Raw genomic sequence first — 26,526 nt, 5'->3', positions numbered from 1 at the left:
GAAAATGTCTCCTTTTTGTAAATTTAAGGCATTTGGAATTACCTCACCAGAAATCAAAGAAAAGCAGACTTACAAGAGTATGATACCATTTATATCTTTTAAAAGTACTGTTTAAAAAAACAACAACCTGGGTTCACTGAGTTTGTGATAAAATGAGCACGTGTGTGTTGCTCTGGGAATACAAATTGGAACCACCTTTTAAAAGCAAGGTACAAAACTGTTACATGTAATCTCAATTGTATATTTACTCTGGTAATGATTATGGATAATGCCTACTATTAAATATGTTATTTTCCCAGTTTTCTGTAGTAAGTATGTGTTTGTTTTTTAATTAATTATAAATGTTAATTTTGGGGGTAAATTTAAACTTATGTAAATATAAATGTGAATTTTTTTAAGGCACATCCAGAACTAACCATTATACCTGAGGCAGAAATTGTTGGAAGTTTTAGCTTAATAGAATTGTATTTTTTTCAGGTTAAAGAACTGAATCACTATCTGGAAGCTGAGAAATCTTGTAGGACTGATCTAGAAATGTACGTAGCTGTTTTGAATACTCAGAAGTCCGTTTTACAGGAAGATGCTGAGAAACTTCGGAAAGAATTACATGAAGGTAGGTATATATTCTTTATATTTTTAATCTTAGTCTCTAAGAGAACTGTGTGAGTAAAATTGGTATTGATAAATAACAATAACAAATTATAAAATACTGATCCAACATGCTAGTAATTCAGTTTAAGCTTTGCAGTTGGTTTGAATGTTCTCATGAAAAGCTGGGATTGTCAGGTCTGCAAAAATGCTTGGGTTGTTAATGGCTTCTCTTTCCTCCATGACCCCTTTAATAACTTCACAAAGCACAAGCTCTGGGCAAGAAGGTAGCAGGGAATTTCTGCTTAAACTGCTTTTCCCCCATTTGATAGAGGGGGTTAGCAAAAGTGAAAATGGGACAGAGAGGGCAGATGGTGTATTCTGGTGTCCTTAAATAGCATCTCTGATTTCACTAGCTTGGTAGCAGAATGATGCGGAAATTGACTATTTTCTCAGGATAGGGGAAGAAGGCTCATCCTTTCCCGCTTAAATAAAAATATACTTTTGTCTTTAATTCTTCTAGTGAATCTTAACATACCTGGGGTTCTTAACCTTTCTGTGTCACAGGCTCCTTTGGCAGTTTTGTGAAGCCCTCTCAGAATGTTTCATTTTGTTTAATTTTTTTTTTTGGGGGGGAGGGAGGTAATTAGGTTTACTTACGTATTTTTTTAGAGGAGGTACTGGGGGTTGAACCCAGGACCTTGTGTTTGCTAATAAGCATGTGCTCTACCACTTGAGCTATACTCTCCCCCCAGAATAATGTTTTTAATACATAAAACACATAGAATTATTAAACCAATTATATTATAAAACAGTTATCAAAACATAAATAAGTGAAAACTTGCATAGTAATGTGCTGTTTTATCAGTGCATTAAATAACAAAGTCTAGTAGCAGGTCTAATAACTACTGTAACTTTGAAGTGATGATGAGCATAACTAATATATTAAGATATCTGCAGTAACTGTGCTGAGATACAAAAATATCTATGACTTCTGTTGTGAGATGGGAGGGGTACACATGGGCCAGATCCCGGAGACCTTTATGCTAAGGATTTTGGATTTTATCATACGGGTAATAAGGGGCCTCTAAAGGGTTTAAAAACTTTTTTCCCCTAAATAACAGCTTTACTGAGATATTTCACATGCCATGAAGTTCACTCTTTTAAGGTGTCTGATTCAGTGGTTTTTTTTTTTTTTAATATATTCACAAAATTGTACACTGTGACCACTAATTCCAGAACGTTTTCATTACTCCAAAAAGAAATCCTACCCATTATCAGTCATTTCCTATTCTCTTCTCCCCCCGAGTCCTTAGCAACCACTAATCTACTTTCTGTCCCTTAGATTTGCCTATTCTGGACTTCTGTATAAATGGGATTATATATGTGGCCTTTTGTGTTAGGCTTCTCTGAAAGGTTTTAAACCTCAGAGTGGTAGTGTTTTCTCTTTTAGAAAGCTCAGTTTACCAGCAGTGTGGAGGGTTGACTAGAGAGGGCCAGACAAATGGCAGGAAGAGTAATAAGAGGGCTCCTGTTGTGGCTGTCTGAGTCCTAAATCTAAGGCAGAGGCGGAAGGTGCACGTCGTACCCCACAGGAGGCAGCTTTAGAAGGCCCCTGTCACAGCTGAATGTCTTGGGTGAGGACAGTCAGAAGTATGAGTTGTTTCTCTGGTTTCTGGCTTGGGTGACTGGGTAGATGGGCAGATAGATGATACCTTCTGCTCTTTTTCTCCGAAGAAGATGGCCACGCTGATGAGTATCAACAACACAAGCATTTACGAAGATTCTTTGGCTTCTCCTGAGAGGTTAAAACTAAATGGACTCAAGAAGGATTCCTGGATAACATTTATCAGAATGTTCTAAAGACAGTTAGGAGTAGTTACTGTACCTTTGGCCTTTAGAGCAATGTTTCCCTAAGTGTATTCCCTAGAACACTTGTTAAGGGCACTATGGAAAGAATTTTTTGTTCAAGTAAATTTGGGAGATACTGTATTTTATATCAACTTACAAGAGAACATAGACATGCTTAAGACCCTGAGTCCAAAGTCCTGCAGTAGTAAATAAATCCTTAAAGAAAAGTTTTTAACCCAAGGTTTCCAAAACTTAATGAGCACAGAAATCTTTTTTTCACACGTTCCTCTTCCTAGGAGCACACTTTGGGAGACTCTGCTTAGAGAGGTGGTATGGGGACAGTTGCCTTGTCCAACAACAGGTTGCCCCTGGGTTCTTGTCAGAGGCAGAATCTGACACCGGAGTCACCACCAGCCAGATCTGGTCCAGTAGTCCTATGTTAAAGAAATTGCCTACCATTAAAATACAGTTTTTTTGATTGGCGGATTCCTAAACAGTTTGCCATCTCTTGGAGCAAGAGCGACAACAACATAACCAGTTAAAACACACGTGGCAGAAAGCCAATGACCAGTTCCTGGAATCTCAGCGTTTGCTGATGCGGGACATGCAGCGAATGGAAATTGTGCTAACTTCAGAACAGCTCCGACAAGTTGAAGAACTAAAGAAGAAAGATCAGGTGAATAGCAGTTCTGTAGGACTTGTTTTGTTAATAAATTTCCCCAGCTCACTCATGATTGCATTACTTTATGCATATTATAGATTGACTTAAGCCTGAAACAAAGCCATGTGTACCATTTCAAAAAACATAATAGCTGCATTTGAGGGATTTTGTTTTTCAACTTTAAAATGGCCTTGTCTGGGGGGAAGGAAACTAGAAATGATCCTCTTCAGAGTCTACAGGATGCAACAGTGCATATTTCTGTGAAAATCTTTTGTCTACGGGTCTGTCCAGTTCTCCTAGGGCTCCTGAATTATGTTGGGCCAGGCCATGTCTTTTGTGAAATTGCTCTAAAAGCCTTATTAGAAGGTGATGGTGGGGATGGAGAGGCTGAGTGATATGAAAAGGCAGATGTCTAGAGTGCTGCATACCCAGGACCCTGTTTTCTTCCTGCTTAAAAGAAATTTTTTAAAGTACGTAAATAAAACAAATACATCCTCAGGTTAAAAATCTTTTGTTTGTATAAAGTGATAAAGTACCGTCTCACACATCGCCCCTCCCAAAAGTAACTACTTTTGTAAACAGATGTGATCAGTTTGGAAAGTAGTCTTCCAGACCTCTTCTGTGTGTTTATAAAAGTGTATATTTCCCCCTCCCCTACCCATACATCTGGTATCATAGTGTAAGTAATTATTCTGTAATTTATATGTCTCATAAGGATCATCTTGGATGTATCTTCACATCAGAGTTCTGTCTTAGTTTTGTTAACTGGTTATACTGTAACTGATTTCATTCTTCTTTTTGTAGTGGGCGTCTAGATAGTTTCTTTCTTTCTTTCTTTCTTTTTTTTTTTTTGTCTGTCATTTCAAACAGTGTTGCACCTAATACTCTGTTCTACATTGTTTATATGTGCAGGTATTTCCCTAGGATAGCTATGTAGATGCTTTTCTAGGTATTGTAAGAAATATTTTAAATTATCTTGTATAATTTAATTCAGATTTTTTCAGAAATTTCCTTTTAAAATTTCTGTCTCTTGATTCTGATTCATTCGTCTTGTATGTAGACAGTCAACTTAAGGATTTAGATTCTAAAGTACAGATCTAATCATGCTCTTCCTGCTGCCAATTAAAACTGGTCATTTAAGGCCAATATATGCCAGCATTGTGCTAAAAGGCTTTATATATAAAGCTTTGTCTCATGTGGTTCCCAAAACAGACAGACACACAACAAAACTTTCCAGTGAGGTTAGGAAATGGCATATCTGAGGCTTGATCCAATCTCTGAATTCATAGTAAGCACTTAATCACTAGCCCCTTCTCCATGCCCCTCACTACTCACGTGCCTGCCCCCTTTTCAGTCACATCAGATTCTTCAGCACCTTCCTACGTGTCTGCCCTTCAGTGCCCCGTGCCTTTGTACGTGCTTCCTTTCTCCCTGGAACCCTTGCTTGTCTCCTCTCACACAATTGACAGACTCATCTGACTGATTCTTCAAGATCCAGCTGAAGTGTTACCTTCTTTGGGCCCCTCTTCTAGCTCTCAGATGAAATCTTTGTTTTTTTTCTCCTGTAGAACCTTGTACATACGTGTGTAGTAATGTGACTGTGTGTTGTCCCTCCCCACTAGACTGTTTTGTGGGAGGCACTGAGGGTGTCTTATTCATCTTTGTTGAGTGAATTATTACATCATCTTCAGTCATTCCTTTGTATTTCATACACATTTGTACATGTTTCTAACGGATATGGAATTCTGTTAACTTTTTCCTGTTTGTTTTCCACAATAACTTGAAGGAACATTCTATATAAATTTTCTTTCTCAGATCACTTGAAGAAGAGGGGGTGATTTGCTTTCTTTTGTTTTGCCTTTCACGTGGTATACTTTTCTTAGAAGCTTTTTCCTGATTTTTTTTTTTTTACACCAGGATTCATACTTTTTGTACATAGTATAAAAACATTTTATTGTGACTAGATGTCCTTAGATGTGATTATAAAACGAATTTCAGTGTCCAGTTTTTTCTTATCATAAAACTCTGTTCTTTTTTATTTGTTTTGAATGATTAAATAACTTTATGAATCATTAAGTATAGATTACCTGGGTAATATATATATATTTTTCTTCCTGACTTTTAGGAGGAAGATGAACAACAAAGACTTAATAAGAGAAAGGATCCCAAAAAAACAGATGTTGAGGAAGAAGTAAAAATACCAGTAGTGTGTGCTTTAACTCACGAAGAACCTTCAGCCCAGTTGTCAAATGAGGAGGTACAGTGAATCTGTAGTTAAAATCACTGTATACGTGATGTTAACATTTTTAACTTCTCATCTATCAGTCAGTTGCATTGTTCATATGGGAAGTGCGTAGTAGCACAATGATGTTACTTGTTTTCAGTTGTTTTTACAGCATTATCGGTAGGACTGTTAGAAATGCGTTGCAGTTTCCCTCACGCTCTGTGAAACAGATGTTCTTTTCTCTAGGGTTCCACAATTAAAACAACAGAAGAAAATGTAAATACTATCTGCAAATTGATATGAATAATAAATGTTGCTAATACTTTGAGCTTTTGTTTAAAAGAGATTGTCTACAGTGTTGAAACACTTAATCCCCTGTAGCATGTACTTGAGTATTAACAAGTAATAGATCGTAAGCCCTGAGGACAGGGTAGGGGTTGGCAGATTGTGACGGGGTGGGTGGGACATTTCAGGTAAAGTAGAGAGACCTGGAGGTGGAAAGATGAAGTGATGCTCCTGTGGCTTCAGCACCTCTCACCCACGCTGTGAGAGGGTCTCCTTGTTACGTTTCCTGTCTTCGGTCAGTCCCATTCCACTGCACCCTCAGCATTACTGTCAGAGTTGTTTTTCTCATGTGCAGCTGTAGTCAGACTACTCCCCTTTTCAGAACTACCGCTGACTCCCATTACCTATGGAATTAAGTGCAAGGTCCTCACTCAGAGTCAAGACCCTGTTTTAGCCGCATTGGTTGTTGTCTTGTGCTCTGCTCTCCACCTTGCATGTTAGTTCCTTCACCTGGAATGCTCACCTCCCTCTGCCTTTCTGAGTTGTGGAATCCTTCTGTTCATCCTTCAAGACTCAAGCTGATAATCCCCTCTTCAGGGAAGGAAATGCTTCTGTTAGTTGCCGTTAGGGTAAAAACTAAGGTCCCCAGCCTGCCATACAAGGGCCTTCACAGTTACGTGACCCTTCTAGCCTTAACCATGCTCTCCACTTCATCGGGTCCAGCCAGACCTTTCTGCTAGCTGGCCATGCTCATACACACTGTTTATACTGTCCCCGCTGTTTCAAATCTCATATTCACTTCCCCACCCCTTCCTCCTTTTTCCACTTGGTGAACCAGTTTCTGTTAAACTGGATAAGGGTCTTTTCTCACTTTGAAAATTATCGTGTTTCTGTTAGTTTGTAGATTTACACTGAGCCATGTATAATCTGCTTCCTGATGGCTCATATTTCCACGTTTATGGATTATTTGACATTGAAAAAAATGCTTTAAAAATCCTAGTGGACGTTTGAAAAGTATGATGTAATTGTTTTTGTACATTCTCTTGGATCATACCCTGAGAATCTTGGCCTGATTCTGCTTTGCATTTTTTTAATAGTTAGACTTCCAAGAGAGTGTCTCAGTTTTTGGGTACTGCCAAACATCATATGATTTCTGCATCATCCAGTCCTATGTCCAGGAATGTTTGGGAAAGTTTCAAACTTTTCAAAAAATATTTTAACAGGAAAACAGGAAAGGAAGATTTGTTGTGATTTATAATGAAGTGCTAAAATTTTTTTTCCTGTTTTAACAGATTTATACTATATATATTATGCGTAACATTATTTCCTGACATTTGAAATATCTTACAGACTTTCAGATCTGATATTTTGCAGTTTGAATGTTGAATGTGCTTGTTTCGTGTTGAGAGTCATGCCAGTTTACTTTAGCCTATTGATTTAAAGCTAATATGGGATGCTTTACAGAGTTAGTCAGACTTATTGCTAAAGACATTTAAAATTTGTAGGATCTTATATCTTCTTTAACCAGATGCTTAGAATATGCTTTTCTCACTACAAAAGTAATGTATGTTCATTATGGAAAATTTGGGAAGTACAGAGAGTCATACAAAATAAAAATAACTGATAGTTCTGCTACCCAGAGATAGCCACCACTTACATTTTGGTATGTACCTCTTCTTTCCCTCTTTTTCTTTTTTCATTTCCAAAGGTAATGTGTGTGTTTCTATTTCTACTTTTAAAACATAATCCAGATTGTAACTCTACGTAATGTTTTATGTACATTTCCCCCCCACTTAAATCTATCTTTAAAGATTTTATCACATCAGTAAATGTTTTCCCCTAAAGTGATATTTAATGGCTGACATGTAAATTTAACATAATTCCTTAATTTCCTACAGATTGATTTGTGGCCAGGTTTTAGTTTGTAAAGGTGACTGAGTGATGACACAGAGAGGTTAATGCCATTGAAAGAAAAGTTGAATGTTACAGTCCCTCTAGAAATGAGAGTCATGGCATATCGTGCAGACCCACGTGGAGAAGCACCAGAGTTGGTCGTGAGGCAGAAGGGCGGGCAAGGGGAAAGTGTAGACCACAGCCATTATTGGGGTTTTTTGAGGAAAAGGCAGAGCAGGGTAAAGAGCGTAGGACTGGCTGGTTTGAATAACTCCGGTGGGTTTTGTGGCGTAGAGCCTGTCTTCAGTTTTCTGATGCCTGGCCAGATTTAGGGTAGGGGAAATACTGGCTTGATGTATAAGAGTTAGATAACAGAATTGTTTGCAGGGTATGGATTTGGAATTGGTTAATTTGGATATGAAAGATATACTCATAGGCAAGTTGTTTATTATTTCTAGGAATTAGCTGGCTTGGGAGAGGCAGTCTCTGTGGCCAACAAGGCCTTCAAAATGTCAAAAACATAAAATACAGAAATGAACATGATTAACACACTAACAGATAGTCAAGTTATTCATTTTTCACTAGTAAAAATTTTTTTCGTAATTATGAATAATGCCACTATATGTAATTCTTCCTTATATACAAATTATTATGTATTTACCTGATTACTTCCTTAGTATAAGTTCATGAGAAAAGAACTGCTGAATTTAAGAGCGTACATCTTTTAAGGTATTAGAACATGTTATTGAATCATCTTTCAGAAACCTTGCAACAGTTTACTGTCCCCTAGAAGTATATGTTCCTTGTGCATACTGTTGTCAGCATGGGAAGCTGGTAAGTTTTAAATGGCCCTCACAGGTTTTTTGCCCTTATCCTCTTCCCTTTTTGGTGTCACAGTAGCATTGTATTTGATAGTGTTAGATGTCAACTTCCTTTGTAAGGTGACACAATGGGCTTTCATTCCAGTGTTTTTAGGATGTTTGTTTGGGATCTTTGCCGTAGCTAGCTCGGTATGTACCAGATTTGTGTCCCTCGGCCGTCTTAATTTTGCAGGTTAAAAAAAACCTTCAAAAAGAAAGAAATGGAGTAATTAACATAAAATTTGTCAACTTTTTATTATACCAAGTAAGAATTTTTTTTTTGGCAGGGGTGGTGGTGGTGGGTAAATTAGGTTTGTTTATTTATTTAATGAAGGTTCTGGGGCCAAGTAAGAATATTTTTAAAACATTAAAAAAAATCTGTATTTCAGTCTTTTTCAGTTCATTTATAAGGAATGGCATTTAACAATACTTTGGAACTGTGCTGCACCATGTGTAAAAAAAATTGAGATGGAATTCACATAACCAAAAATTAACTGTGTAAAGTGTGTAATTCATTGGCTGTTAGTACATTTATAGTGTGCAGCCATTACCTGTGTCTGGTTTCAAAACATTTTCATCACCCTCAAAGGAGACCCCCATGTATCATTAAGGAGTCACTCTCTCCTTTGCTTTCCCCTCGGCCTCTGGCAGCCACTGATTTGTTTTTGGTCTCTGTGGATTTTCCTGTTCTGGAGATTTCATATAGATGGAATCACACCATATGTGACCTTTTTGTGTCTGGCGTCTTTCACTTAGCGCACCCCTTATTTAATGTGTTGATCACACCTTGCTTGAACTTGGTTTCCAGTGTACAGCATTATTCTTATTTCCCTTCTATTCTGGCTACTCCTTCCTCTGCCCATCCTGAAAATGGACAAAATTGATGTTTCTCAGGGTCTTGCCCTTGGCCTTCATCTCATCCTACTGACCCTCCTCATCCTAAGTGTTCTGATTTGCTGCTGTGGCTTTAGGTATTACTATATGATGGTGACTCCCCTGTCTCTGTCTGAAGACCTCTGTATCCCTCTGCTGGGTGCACATCTCCACTTGGATATACAGCAGGCATCTCATGTTCAGTATAGCCAACACTGAATTTCAGGAGACCTTCCCTCATTCCTTTGTCTGGGCTGAATTCCTCTCCTTGAGCTCCCAGAGCATTCAGTACATAGCTGTAGCCTGTCATTTTATTAAATATGATATTCTAAAAGCCTGTTTACTTGTTTATTTTTTTCATGAAACTGAAGGCATCTTGAGGCCAAAGATTGCTCACAGTTGTATCCTGAGTGCATGGTTTAGTGCCCAGCATATAGAAGACACTCAGTAAATGTTTGTTCAGTGAATGTAAGGAGGCAGGACACTAATGATTATCATGAGTAATATGCAGCAAAATATAAAGTATGATAGTTTTTCTCTTTGAAAATAACAAGAATTGTCTAACTTGGCAATATGTTTTCACATTTTAGGAGCATTTAGATAGCACCCATGGTTCGGTCCATTCCTTAGATGCAGACTTACTGTTGCCATCTGGGGATCCATTCAGTAAATCGGACAATGACATGTTTAAAGATGGACTCAGGAGAGCACAGTCTACAGATAGCTTGGGAACCTCAGGCTCCCTGCAATCCAAAGCTTTAGGCTATAACTGCAAAGCAAAATCTGCTGGAAACCTGGACGAATCAGATTTTGGACCACTGGTTGGAGCAGATTCGGTGTCTGAGAACTTTGATACTGCCTCCCTTGGGTCACTGCAAATGCCCAGTGGGTTTATGTTAACCAAAGACCAGGAGAGAGCAATCAAGGCAATGACGCCAGAACAAGAAGAGACGGCATCCCTCCTCTCCAGCGTCACCCAGGGAATGGAAAGCGCTTACGTGTCCCCCAGCGGTTACCGCTTAGTCAGTGAGACCGAGTGGAACCTCCTGCAGAAAGAGGTGAGTTAGCTGCTTGACTTTTTTCCTCTTGCTCACTTTGAGAGATACTGGTTAGCTCTGGATTTGTTGTTCATTCAAGAGATCGTCCCTGGAGTCATTGCATGCACCTGTTGGCAGAAAGTTTTAGCCCATGTTGTCTGACACTTGTCATTGTCTGCTTTGGCTGTTCCAGGTAATTGTGACAGAAAAGTGAACTTACTATCTGATCACGTTGAGTGTGAACTTCTCCACCTGAAGTCACACCCCTGAAGTTGGAGCAATCTGCCTGAATAGGATAGCTGAGTTTGTGTAGCCTGAGTTTGGTTTGCTTTACTGTTTTCTATAATCTCAGTCCTCTTCAATTTTTCCTTGAGGTCTAAAGTACAAATGCTTATTAGCAGTTGATGCTGAGAGTGAAAGGAAGGGGTGGAAAATACGGGAGAGAAAAGAAGGCAACTTTTAATGAGGTTAATTTCCTCCTAATATTATTTACAAACTCAGAAGTAAGATTAGGAGATAAAAACTTAGATATGTATTTGCATGGTGCTTTGCAGATTACAAAACCTTTTCACATACCTCTTCTCTTTGAGCTTTGTGGTAATAGTGAAACAATCAGGGCATGATTTTCTCCAATTTACAGGTGAGGAAACTGGCTCAGAAAGGTCAAGTGAGTCCTCAAGTTTCCTCTTTGATTTAGTAGCAAAACTTGGATTAGGATCCAGGTTTTCTGACTTCCAGTGCTTTCTTTTACCCAGGGCTACTTCTTTTAAGGAAGCTGTTGATTAGTAAGTGAAACAGCTTACTAAGCCTGAAAGAACCTCTTCTCCTTGGTCTCATGCAAAGCTTGTGAGAAGGTGCTACTTAATAGTTTCATACCTACTTTGTAACTGGAGCTGGTGAAATGGTTAATTGGTACTCACCCGTCCCCCAGCCCCCGTCTTGGTTGGGTAGTGTTGGTTTAGATTGTGGGTGCCACGGTGTAGTACCTTTTGCTTCCTTGTGTTTCCCTCAAATGTGGTGTTTTGTGTCTCTTAGCCTCTTGGTGATAAAGTTGTGTCCCTTGTCTTTCTGTCATACTTGTATTGGAGCTTATGACTTTTTAGAGTCCAGCTCTCTGTTGTACCTACTTGCCCTGAGTCCCTGAATAAGTTGTCTATTCCATTTTCTACTTCAAGTAACATAACTGAGACTGTGCTTGTGTTCCTCAAGTGTGTGATGTAGACTTACATTGTTCTGCCTGATAAGAGGTAATTTTGGTGCCCTTCAGGTACATAATGCTGGAAATAAACTCGGTAGGCGTTGTGATATGTGTTCCAATTATGAAAAGCAGTTACAAGGAATTCAGATTCAGGAGGCTGAAACAAGAGACCAGGTGAGTTTCTTTGGGGTGTACAAAATTGGTGAGCTGTTGTCGTTTTCATTGGAGGTGCAGAATTACTTGCTTCTCCCCTCCCATTTGCTTTATGACGTGTATCCGTCTTGTTAAATCTGAATAATCTGGCATATGCAATGTCAGTTACATGTCCAGTGGGAGCACACTGTACAACTTCTGCTTTTGTGTCTTTGGTTAGATTCCCCAACACCACACAGGTCAGCTCAGCTGGCGTGTCTCCCCTCCCAACCTGTTCCTTCTGCCCAAGGCCTAAAAATGTTATTGTTATGAATAACACATGGAAAGGGCTTTATGATAAGGAGATTCAGGGAGATAAGAGGTTGACTGTTGCCTGTAATCAAATAAAAGCTTAATTGGATATTATATTAATCAGTATTTGGAATCTTCATTACATAAATTTGTTGAATTGATTAAGGTTATTTTACACGGTCACAGAAATTAAGATTTTGTAGATTAGGTGTGCTGAGATTGGTAAGTGCCTTTCCAAATACAGTACCTAATAAAGGGCTCCTTGGTAACATTTAGGAAATAACGTAGAATTTCATGAGATTAGGCTTGTGAAAGTATATGTAAAAAAAAATAAGATAATTTTTCCTTACATTTCTAAATTGTTGATTATTATTAAAATTATTACCCTAGTCTTTCAAAATAAGCTTAAACAGATTAGAATGATGGTTTATTGTTTTCAAATGACATTGGCATTAATTTCCTCCACATACGCTTTTTTTGTAGATGTCTCAAAAGTAAATTCCCAAAGCTATTTGTGAAGCTAATATAGTTGGCTTCTGATAGTGTAGTGTGGGAATGCACTGTGTTGCATTCCATAGTCAGCTCAGTAGACCTTTTACTCTTGCTTCATCTGTGCAAGCACTTTGCTGGGTTCTGGGTATTCAGATACGGATAGAACACAGTACTGCCCATTGGCAGCTCTCAGTGTTGCAAGTCAACTATCAGTTCAACGTAGAACTAACTAGGGGAGGGTAGAACCATTTGACTTAACTATGGGCTCAGGGAAGGTAACATTTGAGCTAAAGTTTGTTTTAGTGCTGGAGTAAAAATTAGGAAAAGAAGTGGGGAAAGAGTATTCAAGGAGAGGAAAGATGTACAAAGGGGCATTTATAAAGGAAGATGATGTGTTCTAAGAAATGTGAATAGTTGATGTATTTGTGTGGGGGGTGGGGGAAAGAGAGAAAATAGTGGGAGAGGAAGCTACAAAGGGAAGGCCATGATGAGATCATTGAGGGAGGGGTGATGACTGATGGATTTAAATTTTACCCTGAAGATTTGGGGAGGCATTTATGGATTTCAAGTAGGGAAATAATATGATTTGACTTTTGTTTTAGAAATATTTATTGTGTTAGTGTGGATAGTAGATTGGAAGCAGAGGATAGAATAGAGTCAGGGAGGCCATTGCCCTAGCCTAGAGAACCTGGGAAGAAAAGCAGATATTTTCAAATGCGATAATGGATGTGAAAAATGATTTAACTGTTAAAGCACAGTAGTCATTGAATGAAGTATTTCATCTCTCTTTTTTTTTTTTCCCAAATGGAGAAATCCGTTTCTCAGGAAAAAAAGATTAGATTTTAAAAGTTTCTGGAATTAGGGATTTTTTTTTAAATTTATGAAAGAATTCTGGTGCTTCCGTCTAACTAAATTTAAAATTGTTCAGGTGAAAAAACTACAGGTGATGCTAAGACAAGCAAATGACCAGTTAGAGAAGACAATGAAAGATAAACAGGAACTGGAAGACTTCATAAAGCAGAGCACTGAAGATTCAAGTCACCAGGTAAATGAGGGTTTTTAGATTGTGACCCATGGGAGATTACTGGGTTGTTCAAATAAAAGAATTCTGAAAACAGTAATGTTTCTTTCTTGCCCTGAAGATTTGGCAGTTCTGTTTTCCCTGAGATAAAAAATATCTCTAACTGGTGTTTCTCTGGTGTTTGTTTTACAGATTAAAAAAAAAAAAAACTTTTGAAATAACTGGCTAGTAAATTACCAGGAGGCTCTGGTTCTCCTTTCTCCTTTGATTCTTATTAGGTTTTTCTGCTGCACGGGAAAGTTGCTGATAAGAAAGATACTAGTTATCTTCTTTTTGACCTTTAAAAAAGTGTAATACACTGAAAAAACCCAGATACATACAGATATACCAAACATATCTGAACTAACATCTGTGTAGCCACCATCAAGATCAAGTAATAGAACATTAGCTGGTACCCCAGAAGCCCTCAGTTTCCCCCTCCACTTACTGCTTCCTCCCCAGAAGTAACTATGGTTCTAACTTCTAACACCATTAGATTAGTTTCGTCTGTTTTTTTAACAAATGAATCATATAGTATGTATTCTTTTGTGTCTGTCTTCCTCCATTCAGCATTGTAAGAGTCCTACTCGTGGTGTATGTGACAGTTGTTTATTTTCATTGTTGTGTAGTTGTACCATTGTATGAATATCATAATTTGTCCATCTTAGTGTTGAGCGTTTTTGGGTTGTTTCCAGTTCTGGGGTATTATGAATAATTCTACTTCGAAATTGCTGTTTATGGCTTGTTGCACATGTGACTGCTGGGTATATGCCTAGAGTGGAATGTCTGGGTCAAAATGTTCAAAATGTATGTCACCTTTTGTAGATAATAATGCCAGTTTTCCAAAGTGGTTGTATGAAGTTATACTCTAACCAGCAGTGTATGAGAAGAATTCCTGTGGGTTCACAGTCATGACAGAGACTATTTTATTAGTTATTTTAATGATAGACCTTTTGGTGGGTATGTAATGGTGTTTCATTATGACTTAGTTTGCATTTCTCTTAAGATTATTTAAGTTATTTAGCATTTATCACGTCTATTGGCCATTGGGATATCATTGTGTGTGTGTGTGTGTGTGTGTGTGTGTGTGTGTGTGTGTGTGAAATTACTTCTCAAGTCTTATGCTAATTTTCTACTGGGTTGTCTTTTTTTTCTTTTTAATTTTCAATTTTGGTTTTTCTGATAGGAGTTCTTTATATAGTCTTATTAGAGCCTTTTGGTGATAAGTGTCCCAAATGTCTTCTACTTAGTACCTTATATTTTCATTTATTTTAATGGCATCTTTTGATGAACAAAAGTTCTTAATTTTAATGTAGTCAAATTTATTGATCTTTTCTTTATGATTAGAGATTAAAAAAATATTTTCTTACCCTGTGGTTATGAAGAATTTTCGATATAAAAGTGAATATATGTATGTACATGCATGACTGGGACATTGTGCTGTACACTAGAGGTTGACACTCTGTAATTGACTGTACTCCAATTAAAAAAAAAGAATTTTCGTATATTTTGTAGGAGCTTCATTGTTTATAGTCACTCACATTTATATTTAAAATCCATCTGGAACTGACATTTAGGTATATGCTGGAGATAAGGGTAAATTTGTTATCTATCAAGTGAATTGTGCATGTGTGGGTCCGTTTCAGGACTGTTTTATTTCATTAGTCTGTCTATTTTTGTACCAAATTATGTGCTGTAATTTATACTAAATTTTTCATTTGTTTCTTTTTTAATAGTTTTTTTCTCTGCTGAGAACTTTGTTTCATTCGTTTCATGAGTATTTACCTTTACTTCATGCAGCATAGTTACAGTAGCTACGTTAAAGTCTGATAATTCCAGCCTGGGTCATCATGGGGTTGGCATGTGTTGATTTTCTTTCCTCTTGAGAATTGGCCACATTTTCCTAATTCTTTCTATGTCAGGTACTTTTAGATTGATCTTGGAAATTATGAATATTTTATTGTGAGACTCTGGGTTCTGTTAACCTGAGTAGGTTCAGTTCGTAAGTTCTGTTTTGCCTTCTGTGAGTGGTAGTTCCAACGTCAGTTCATTTTTAAAAGTTTTGCAGTGCTGCTTTGGATCTGTCCATGTGTGTGTAGCACAAAGCTGAGTGTGAGACCTGTGCTGGCTCATGGACAGAACCAGGGGTTCTTTTTCTAGCTGTCTTCTCTCAACACTGCTCTACTCTTCACTCCCAGGGACCGTGTCCTGGCCTTGTGATCAGAAGACAGTTGTATGTCCTGTGCTGCTGCAACTGTTGCAGCTTTAACTGGGGCAGTTATCAAATTCATGCTGGCAGGAAAGTAGGGGGAAAAATACAAATAGACAGGAACTGCTGTATAAGTTGTTTCTTCCCATTTTAATTTCCCTCCCTAAACTGTCTTGCTTTTGCTTATTTTTCAGAGTCCTCAAGTATACCATTGCTTTTTGTATTTTATCCAGAGTTTTTATTTATAATCATGGAAGAGAAAGGCCTCGGTGAGCTTAGTCCATCCTGGACAGTGCCAGATCTCCATTCTTTCATATTTTTATTAGGCTTATCTTTTTCTTTCCACCTTCATTTAAGAAGGCTACTCTGGCAAGGTATAGAATTCTGAGTACTTACATTATTTTCTTTCAGCACTTAGAAGTTATTATTTCATTTTTTCTGGCTTCCATGTTTCTGATGAGAAGTCAGCTATCAGTTTTATTGTTGCTCCTTTGAAGGTAAAATGTTGTTTTCCCTGGCTATTTAATTAATTAATTTATTTAGGGTTGGTTTGTTTGTTTTTGGCAGGGGAGGTAATTAGGTTTATTTATATCTTTTTATTTTTAGAGAAGGTACTGGGGATTGAACCCAGGACCTCTTTCATGCTAAGCATGCGATCTGCTACTTGAGCTATACCCTCTCCCCTCCCTCTTCCCTGGCTATTTTAAAGATGTCATTTTTTGGCTTTTGTTATCAGCAGTTTTGCTGTGCTATATACCTAGGTGTATTTTTCATCATATTTCTGCTGTTTGGAGTTCACAGGGTTTCTTGGATCTCCTAATTGATGTCTTACATTGGAATATTCTTAGCCAATTGTCTCTTTAAAAATTTGTTTTTGTTTATATATATATATTTACACACACACAGAGTAAAGTGCAGAAACCTCAAGTGTACAATTTGATGCATTTTAATATGTGAAGAATTGTACTAGGGTAATAATCATATATATATAGATTAATCAAAATATAGAACATTTCTAATACACTCATACTCTTTACTAATAAATAAATTCCGCACCTTCCTCTACATAGAGATAAGCCAGTGTTCTAACTTCTAACGCAATGTTTTAATGTTGCTTGTTCTTGGACTTCATATAAATGGAATCATACAGTCTATAGCCTTTTGCATCTGGTCTGTTTGGTCATTGTGTCTGTGAGACTAATCCATATTGTTCTGTGAATCAGTAGTTAGATTTTAGTGCTGTGTATATTCTGCTGCATGAATATACCATGATTCATTTATCCATTCTACAGTTAAGGCATATTTGAATTGTTTCTGATTTTTGGCTGTTGTGAATGAATGCATTTTCTAACATTCTGTTCATGTCTTTTGGTAGACCTGTGGACCCATTTCTCTTGAGTATATGTAGGAGTGAAGTGACAGAGTTTTTGTGTAGATTTATTTTTAGCTTTACCTAGCTATTTCCATTGGTCGTTGTTTCTTTCAAATATTTGTATCTGTTAGACTTTCTCATAGCATCTATATATGGCTTCTTTAACCTTTCTTCTGTATTTCCTATCATTTTTGTCTTTGTTCATCTTCTTCAGCTCTGTCTTCTAGGTCACTGATTTCTCCTCAAAAAGATCTGTTTAACTATTCAATTGAATTTTTCATTTGGATAATTGATTTTTTTTAGTTCATTATTTCTATTTGGTTATTTTTTCATTGTTTCTGGTTTTCTGGCAGTTCTCAACTTCTAAACAGATAAAATATAATTATTTTAAAGTCTGTTGCTAATAATTCACATATCTGATTTCATGGTAGACCTGTTCTACTATCTGTTTTGGTTTTTATCATTTCCTTTTTTAAATCATATTTTTTCCTTATGCATTTTTACTTGAGTGCTACACATTATATATGAAAGTTGTTGAAATAGCATAGAGCCATTTTTCTTATGAGAGACAGGCAACTAGTTGTAGTAACAATCCTGGATCATCTTAGTCTGTTTAAAGGAATTGAGATTATATGAAGTTGTGAAGGTTGGATTATTTAAAATTCTTCCCTTACTCTGGAGTGTGGCTCTTTGGGGAACCAGTCCAAAGTATAGGGTGTTTACCAGGGATCTCTTTGTGTGGTGGGTCTTGGACTCATGACTTTTGCCACCCTGTCCTAGGGTTCTCACATGCTCTGCTCAGCATCTCACTGTTGCATCTGTTTCTTTTGGAACTGGCACGTGCTTCTGGAGAGGAGTTTTTCCAGATGCTACACCCAGTTCTCCAGGTATCCTCATTGTGGTTCTTGGCTCTGTGATTCTTTTTTGCCTTGTTCTCCCATGACTTCACATCAATATCTTTCATATTTTTGTTTAGTTTTCTTAATTCTCAATAGGAAATTTGGTTCACATTACCTAATCTGCCACTCCTGGAAGCAGAATTCTGACAGTAATTATTTTTTAAATGTCTAAAATCTATTTTGATTTTATAACTCTTATATATGAGTCATCAACTTTCACATAAACTCCTCAGGAACATTAAAACCAATTCAAGGGAATTTATCATGTGTCTGTTGCTCTTAAATAAACAGTCTTAGAAGATTGCAGGTAGTTCAGAGAAGATCCATTTATCCTTTAAACTGTGGGGGTTTTTTGTGGACAGAGTTTAAAATTTTTTATTGATATTTAATTAAAGACTTTAAGAGTAATATTTGTAAGTAGGTCACATGGATTAAATCTGTCTCAAGACCCATATAATGCCACTTGTTCATGTACGGCTGCATGTGACCCCTGGGGACTTTTGGTACTGTCTTGTGTCATCTGTGTATGTGAGGCTTTGTGCACAGCAGATGCACACATATCTGTTGAATGAGTGATGAGTGGGTTATGATGAACTAATAAATCAGTTTTGGACATTATAAATAAGCAGGAGATGGAAGGGTTAGTTTCAGAATAACCAGATTCCTAGCTGTATATTTTCTGTGCATGTATTTTTTTTTTCCTTTCAAGATCTCTGCACTTGTCCTAAGAGCCCAAGCATCTGAGATCTTACTTGAAGAGCTGCAACAGGCGTTTTCCCAGGCAAAAAGGGATGTTCAGGAACAGATGGTAAGTTAACATTTAAATAAACATTAACTTTAAACATATTCCTTTTTGTTCTATCTTGAAATCATCTTTGATATGACATTATCTCCTTGGCCAAAGTGGTTACTATTATGTTCTCCAGGGCCTATGGAACATTAGTAATGGACAAGATTATGTAAAGATAACATTCCTTTTTAAACCTACCTTTTGACCCCCTAGAATCACAACCTTTAACTTATTTTTCTGATTTGAGAAACCTGAAAGAATAAACTATGGGTCAGCATTTAATTTTCCCTTCCAAATACAAGGTAAAAGTAGAAATCTCTCAAAGCCCTAGCAGTTGCAGCTTTTGAGTGGTCACTGTGCTTCTCCTGGGCAGCTAACTTATTTAAAAACAACCTCATTAATTCCACGGGAGTTACGGTAAAACGTGCGCCATAATCACTGTGGTGCTGGGGAACTTCCAAAAGGCCATCAGTTTTGAAAGGGACAGGGGAAGAGAGCTTCCTGAAGAAGAGCTGGCAGGAAGCTCTACAGCTTTGGGCTTCCTCCTCACCAGTCAGGCTCCACTTGCCTCGTTCTTCTGTTTTCTCAAAGTTGGGACCCTACATCTGATGGCTATCTGTAAATTACAGCAGTTTGTCCTAATGGGATGATCCTACACAGTTGCTTCTTGTCCATCCCTTCCAGGGATGACATAAAACAACAACAACCAAGAAAACAAACCCTAAGTCATATGGTAATAGGTTGTTTTTGATTGGCATGGGATAGGTGTCTGAATGCCCCTTGAGCTGATCCCTAAATACTAGCCTTGGTCTGTTGAGAAACATCTCATTCTGATCATTGCCCAGGGAGATTTTCATATCTTTGCATTAATTAGAGAGTATGTAATAATAATCATTGATCTCAAAAACACTGTTACATAGTGACAGAGTTTCATGGTGGTTAGCCTCCTTACACTGTCCCCTCTTTTTCCTCTTTATCTTCTAAAACTCATCTGCCTTTGCTAACATGTTTCAGGTTGATTCCATTTAAAATGAAATGTATTGCAGGCGACATTGAAGAATTGTTGAAATTAAGGTTGAGGTCTTGTGAACTCTTAATACATTACTGTGTTTTGAAATTACCTTTAAAGCTTCATACTCTGAGGAGAAAAGAGAAACTCAGTTTCTTATGCTTCTTCAGAGAAGAGGAGCACTGATAGTGGTTGGGATGGTAAAATCCCCTGTTTATTCTGAAAAATTTCAAAACTTAGAGATGTTTATGGAATGAACACTTAATAAAGTCTTTATTTAGATTTACCAGTTGTTAATATTTTGCTACGTTTTTACATGCTTGCAATTGCTTCTCAGTCTCTTTCATATATATATTTGGGCTTCCTCCTCACCAGTCAGGGTCCACTTGCCTCGTTCTTCTGTTTTCTCAAAGTTGGGACCCTGCATCTGATGGCTATCTGTAAATTACAGCAGTTGGTCCTAATGGGATGATCCTACACAGTTGCTTCTTGTCCATCCCTTCCAGGGATGACATAAAACAACAACAACCAAGAAAACAAACCCTAAGTCATATGGTATTATATATGTATGTGTATTACATGTGTATATATGTTTCTCTTTCTGAGCCATTTGGTAATACCTTGTAGACATAATGACACTCCTAAATATTTCAGTATGTATCTCTTAAGAACAAAAAAGTTGTTCTACATAATCGCAGTACTGTTATTACATGCTTAAAATGTAACCATTGTCCCCAGAAGTCCTTCAGTTGTTTTATGGATGGCTTTACTTTTTTTAACTTTAATTTTTTGATCAAGGAACCAATCACCACATATTGTATTTTGTTGTCATGTCAGTTTAGTCTCTTTTAATCTAGAACACCCACCTACTTTTATTTTTTTGGCTTTTATGACATTAACATTTTTGGGGAACCCAGACCATTCGCCTTGTAGAATACATTTGTCTTGATTATTTCCACATGATTAAGATTCAAGTTAGACATTTTGGCAAGAATATTACATGGATGAAATGATTCAGTGGAAAGTTCATAACAAGAGGCGTGTTATGATGGGTGGTTCCATTATTGGTGATGTTGTTTGATCACTTGGTGAAGGTGGGAACATAATAGTTTCAGAATGACTACATTGATACAACCACCAGCAGTAGACCTACTAAGTGAAGTTCAGCTTTTCTTTGTAGAGTTGGCCTCCCATATCCTTGGGTTCCTCATCCATGGATACTGAGGGCTGACTGTAAGTGACTTGAGCATCCTGGAATTTGGTATGGGAGGAGGGGGTCTTGGAACCAATCCCCTGTGGATACTGAGGGACGACTGCAGTTCTTTGTACCCTTAGAATGTATCCCAGGTAAGGGTTTACAGTCTGGGCACTGTGTTCAAGGTTTTTCTCTCTGTGGTTGTTACCAATTTGATACAAATGGAAACAAATAGAGCTAACAATGTATTACATTTCTGGATTTTCTTTTTGATTTACTTTTTTGTTTTTTGAACAAGCAACATGATTTGTAAGTCAGAACTGTAGAAGTGTATAGACACGCAGAAGTTTCCTACCCCTTTCCCACCCCTGTCCTATCCCTTGCATTTCTTATCCCTTTCACCTTGTTCCCACCCACCCTCATACATGATCATTTAAATCTATTTTTGGTTTATCCTGTTTTCCTCTTTGCAAAAATAAACAAAATAAACATTTTCTTCCTTCCCTTCTTTCATATCCAGAAGGTAGTGGAATGCTAATACTTTGTTGTAAATGTGTTGAAAGTGAGCATAAAGCACAACTGATTCTGGTCTAAAATAAATAAAGCCTGTAGAATTAACTAAAATGTATGCATGACCTTGCCTGCCTCCCAGCACCCTATTTGTCCTTCAGGATGCAGCTGCCACCTCTGGGAAATGTTCCTGAACCCTCTCCCCAGTTAGGTACCCTTCTGTCCTTCTGTCACTGCTGTACCTGTTCTCTGTTGTAGCACTTGTAGTATGGTTGAGTAATTTTGGGTTTACTTATCTTTTCCTTCACCTCACCACTAGCTTCTCCAGAGCAAAGCCTGTCTTTTATCCTGGTTTTCCCCATAGGCAGCAAAATGCCTAGCATAGAGTAGTAATTGCTAAATAAATGTTGGACGTATGACTAATCCACATTTATGTGTTTAAGTTGAATGACTTAGTACTAAAAATTAGCAGAAATACTTCTGCAGAATTTTATCTTATACTTAAGTTAGCTGAAATAACTTTCATGTTATATAAATTCACATGAAATACTAAAATTGTTTTATACTTAAGTGAGCAGAAAATATAGGAGCATGTTCCATTTTAAGAATGAGTTACTCAGTGGGGAGGGTGTAGCTCAGCAGTAGAGCATGTGCTTAGCACGCGTGAGGTCCTGGGTTCAATCCCCAGCACCTCCATTAAAAATAAATAAATAAGCCCTAATTACCTCCTCCCTGCAAAAAGAAAAAAACAAGCCCCCCCCCCCCAAAAGAATGAGTTACTCAAACATCCTGTATTTCTTAAGCACAGAGCCTCTGATAGCTTCTAGTAATTGGGGTCCTTGGGCCATTCACAGTGGTCCTGAGCATGAACATAGGTATATGTAATGAAAGGGGAAGACACTGATTTTTTTGTCTCCCTGCTTCCTGTGGAATGCATGCTGTGAGGAAACAGGAGTTGTCTTAGAGTACACACTCTATTTGATACATCCTGATTGTGTCAGCCTCTTTTATGAGCTAGAGATGCCAGTCCACTCAGCTAGTGCATGGAGAAATTCATTACTTTTAAGCTGTTGGTAGAAACAGTGGAGAATGAGCTCAGATACTTGCTTCATTTTCTGTCTCCTTGAATATATGTAAGGGCTATAAATCAAAAATCTCTTAAGCTGCTTTTTGTAGGTCTTACAGAGCTTTATTATGTACCCTCCATCCTCAGCCCTCATTTGGTTTGGCCTTTATTTTTCTCTGGTGCAGTTATCAGCAGATAGGATTTGCCTTTCTGGCTGTGGTTAATATCTGTTTCTGTTTTAGGCAGTGCTGATGCAGTCACGGGAACAGGTCTCAGAAGAGCTGGTGAGGTTACAGAAAGATAATGACAGTCTTCAGGGAAAGCACAGCTTGCACGTATCACTGCAGCAAGCAGAGGACTTCATCCTCCCGGACACCGCAGAGGTAACTTACTCTCTGTATGCTCAGAAATGCAAATATGTACGTTTTCTGAAATGACTACAAATTCTTTTTTAAAACAGGCTTTATTGATATATAATTCATGTACCAAATAATTCACCCAATTTAAGTGTACAGTTGTCATTTTTAATATATTTCAAATGTATAGCTATCACCACACTTTTAGCTTTTAGCACATTTTCATCACCTCAAAAGAGAAACCCCTCACCCTTTATCCAGTCCTCCCACCCCAAGCCTTAAGCAACTACTAATCTACTTTCTGTCTATAGATTGTCCAGTCTCTCTTTCTTGTGAATGACTCATACAGCTTGTGGTCTTTTGTGTCTGGCCTCCTTCACAAACCTCTTACGGTTTTCAGAGTCCGCCCGTGTCAGCATGTATCATCACTTCGTTCCTTTTTATGGCCCAGTAATACTGTACTATAGGAATATTTTGTTTATCCATTTGTCTGTCTCTCTTTTTTAGATGTGATATTTTTATCCATTTGCCTCTTGATGGGCATTTGGGTGGTTTCCACTTTTAGACTATTATGAATAATGTTGCTATAAACATTCACATACAGGTTTTGGTATGAAGATATGCTTTCATTTCTGTTGGTTATAAACCTAGGAGTGAAATTGCTGGGTCATATGAGAACTGTTTCATCATTTAAGGATTTCTCCACCCCCTCACTACTATTGGTTATCTCACTTTGCGATTACAGCCACTCTGGTGGGTGTGAAGTAGCATCTTACTGTGGTTTTGACCTGCGTTTCCCTAATAATATTGAGCATCTTTTATGTGTTTATTGGCCATTTGTATATCTTCCTTGGAGAAATGTCTATTCAGATCCTTTACTTAATTTTAAATTGGATTATTTTCTTTTTACTTTTTAGAGTTATAAGTGTTCTTTATGTATTCTCTCTATAAGTCCCTTATCAGGTAAATGATACTTTCTCCCACTCTGTGGATTGTCTGTTTAATTTTCTTGATGGTATCCTTTGAAGCACAAAAGTTTTTAATTTTAATAAAGTCCAGTTTATCTACTTTTTTCTTCTGTTGCTCATGCTTTTACTGTCATTTCTAAGAATCCTTTGCCAAGTTGAAGGTCTGTATTATTCTTGTAGGGCCAGATTGAGAATGTTCCAGAGATTACATATTTGAAGGGGTTGCCATGCTGGCTCCTTGGGATGTTTTTCCACCTACATAGCACGTACAGGGTACACCACACTCAGCCTCCTTTTGTCTTCCAGTGACTTTATGACACTTAGTCACTTCTGTTTTTTGTGGTTGGGTGAATCTGGGCTGTAGAATTAGAATTCTCCCTGAGACATTCATAACTGTCTCCTTAATTTTCTCCAGCCTTTATTCTCATATGTTTTAAAACCTTGCAAATTATAAAAAATACCATCTTAGGCTAAACCCAAGTAAACAGTACAACACGTAAATACTTTGCAGTATAGGCAAAGCTGAGATTTCTTAGAGCAGTTTTCAAAACAAAGCAGAAAAATATTTCTTGTAAAATCCTTTTGCTTTTTTATTAAAACAATAAATTTGTAATTGTTAACTTTTTAAAAAATCAAACATTACAGAGATTTCTGGTTTTGTAAGTAACAGTTTTCCCTTAATTCTACCCTGGAGATTCAGCCTCTACAATTTGGACCTCATTCTCTTTTCCTAAATAGATACTAGCATGACTGTTATTTTTTGTTTTTATTCACTCATCTACACAGTGTCCGTTTCCCGTCTTGCCATTGGCTCCTTGCTCCCCCTCTCCTTTTCCCTGCCCTCCTCCAACTCGTGCTCTCAGCTCGGGTTCCTGACACTCTCCTTGCTGAACTGGTGCCTGCTCTCATCAGAGAAAGTTTGGGGACCTGTCTACTTTTGCTGTCAGCATAGGGCTTCCCAATTCTGTTACACTTTCTCTTTTGGCAGGAAAGATTCCTCTTCTCCATGTTTTCTAGTTTTAAAAGTACAGGAATCCTTGAAGGTTATAACCAGTCTAGCCTGTAAACCTTAATTCTGAGACCTGCTTCAGTAATAATTCTTATGAAATTTTTCTTGTTACAGTTTTTTAGTTACTTTTTTTCCTGCTGCTCTTTAATATATATACATTTGATAGTTATCTAAGAACGAGTTTTTACTTTAGAGTTGCTTTAGGATATAATTAGTTGGATTTTTTCTTTAAAGAAGGCAGCTACAATTTAGGGAAAAAGTAAAATAAGATTTAAACTGAATTTGTTACAGAAAAACAGCTAACCACCTTAGAAAGCCACTCTTTGCCATACCTGCCTTTGGCCTAACAGTGCTTTGCTTGTGGTAGATGTTTAACAAGTGTGTGTTTGAATGAATAAATGAGTAAGTAAATAAATTTTGTCCTCTTGGAGTTCACACATGCGTTTGAGTTTCAGTCCTTTTGGTCCTCATTCACTAACCCCTCAGATTTAAACAGGTAATAGTGGAAGTGTCTAAGTTACTCACAGTGAATCCCACATGGTAAATCACTTAACATTTTAGTTTTTCTCTTTATGGAACAGTTTTAAGAGAAGAATATGTAGTTCACAATACACGTTTTTTGGTTGGTCATGTTATCTTATTTCTGTAACATAGTGAATATTAACACAGCATGGCACCTGCCCCTTGAAGCCATGAGTTGGTTGGAGTTCTAAGTCTTAAGTTTTGAACCATCTAAAACAGAATCTGAAATTCTGGTTGCAGAAAATCTTTAGCTTCTTTTGTTTATTTTCTTTTACCCTTATAAACCCTATAAATGAAATAACGGTTTATTTCTTGAACCTAGGCACTGCGGGAGTTGGTATTAAAATACCGTGAGAACATCATTAACGTGCGGACAGCAGCGGATCACGTGGAGGAAAAGCTGAAGGCTGAAATACTTTTCCTAAAAGAGCAGATTCAAGCAGAGCAGTGTTTAAAAGAAAATCTTGAGGAAACTCTGCAGCTAGAAATAGAGAACTGCAAGGAAGAAATAGGTAAAGATGAAAGTGATGTAGTTTAGACTGGGAGGTACTAATTAAAACCTTTCCTGGCTTTTAAGAAGTAATACATAGCCGTGAAAAAGGTGGAAAACAGAAAAATATAGGAAAGAACTAAAACTCAGCCCGTATTTCCAGATGTTCTGATGTATCTAGTAATTAGGAGTTAAAGGGGGTGTTGGTCCCCCCGTCTACCCCTCCCCCCACTCCATTCAGTACAACATTTGGTTCCTTTCATTGTATGAGACTGAGCTTATGGTAGGAAGGGGGGTTTTAAGAAAAAATTTAAATGCAAAATAATAAATGCTAACATTTCCCTCCTTTTCCCTTCTAGCCTCCATTTCTAGCCTAAAAGCTGAATTAGAAAGAATAAAAGTAGAAAAAGGACAGGTGAGTTTCATGAGTTTCAAATCCCTTCTATTAGTAACCGGTAGACTCAAGTTAGACTCAAGAGCCCTGCCTTAAGGGACTTCTGGGAAAAGTGCAGTGGAGTAAGGGCACGAGGATGGTGGGGACCATGTACTGAGAGTCCGCTCAGTGTTGACTGCACGAGGTCCAGGGGGGCTGAGATGTGCCTTAGCCTGGAGCTTCCACTGTGGTGGGAGGACAGTCAGGTATGGTCATGACATGATACATACTT

General features: G+C 37.6%; 1 protein-coding gene across 3 annotated transcripts in view; it reads left to right on the top strand.

Moving 5' to 3' along the window:
- The window catches only part of RABEP1 (rabaptin, RAB GTPase binding effector protein 1), a 79,361-nt gene that overhangs the window by 46,711 nt on the left and 6,124 nt on the right, over positions 1–26,526 (top strand). For all 3 annotated transcript variants that reach the window (XR_010384472.1, XM_064495113.1, XM_064495114.1), the window contains 10 exons: positions 478–613; positions 2,937–3,115; positions 5,226–5,357; positions 9,826–10,293; positions 11,540–11,644; positions 13,335–13,451; positions 18,656–18,754; positions 22,759–22,899; positions 25,694–25,883; positions 26,221–26,276. Coding sequence is in view for 2 of the 3 variants with exons in the window: in XM_064495113.1 (XP_064351183.1) it covers positions 478–613; positions 2,937–3,115; positions 5,226–5,357; positions 9,826–10,293; positions 11,540–11,644; positions 13,335–13,451; positions 18,656–18,754; positions 22,759–22,899; positions 25,694–25,883; positions 26,221–26,276 (1,623 nt within the window). In the remaining variant the exon portion in view is untranslated. The remainder of the gene's footprint in view (positions 1–477; positions 614–2,936; positions 3,116–5,225; positions 5,358–9,825; positions 10,294–11,539; positions 11,645–13,334; positions 13,452–18,655; positions 18,755–22,758; positions 22,900–25,693; positions 25,884–26,220; positions 26,277–26,526) is intronic.

The sequence above is a fragment of the Camelus dromedarius genome, chromosome 16 (assembly GCF_036321535.1).
Source record: "Camelus dromedarius isolate mCamDro1 chromosome 16, mCamDro1.pat, whole genome shotgun sequence".
Classification (NCBI taxonomy): Eukaryota; Metazoa; Chordata; class Mammalia; order Artiodactyla; family Camelidae; genus Camelus; species Camelus dromedarius.
The sequence above is the reverse complement of the archived record's forward strand: the minus strand, read 5'-3'. Positions and strand labels throughout refer to the sequence as shown.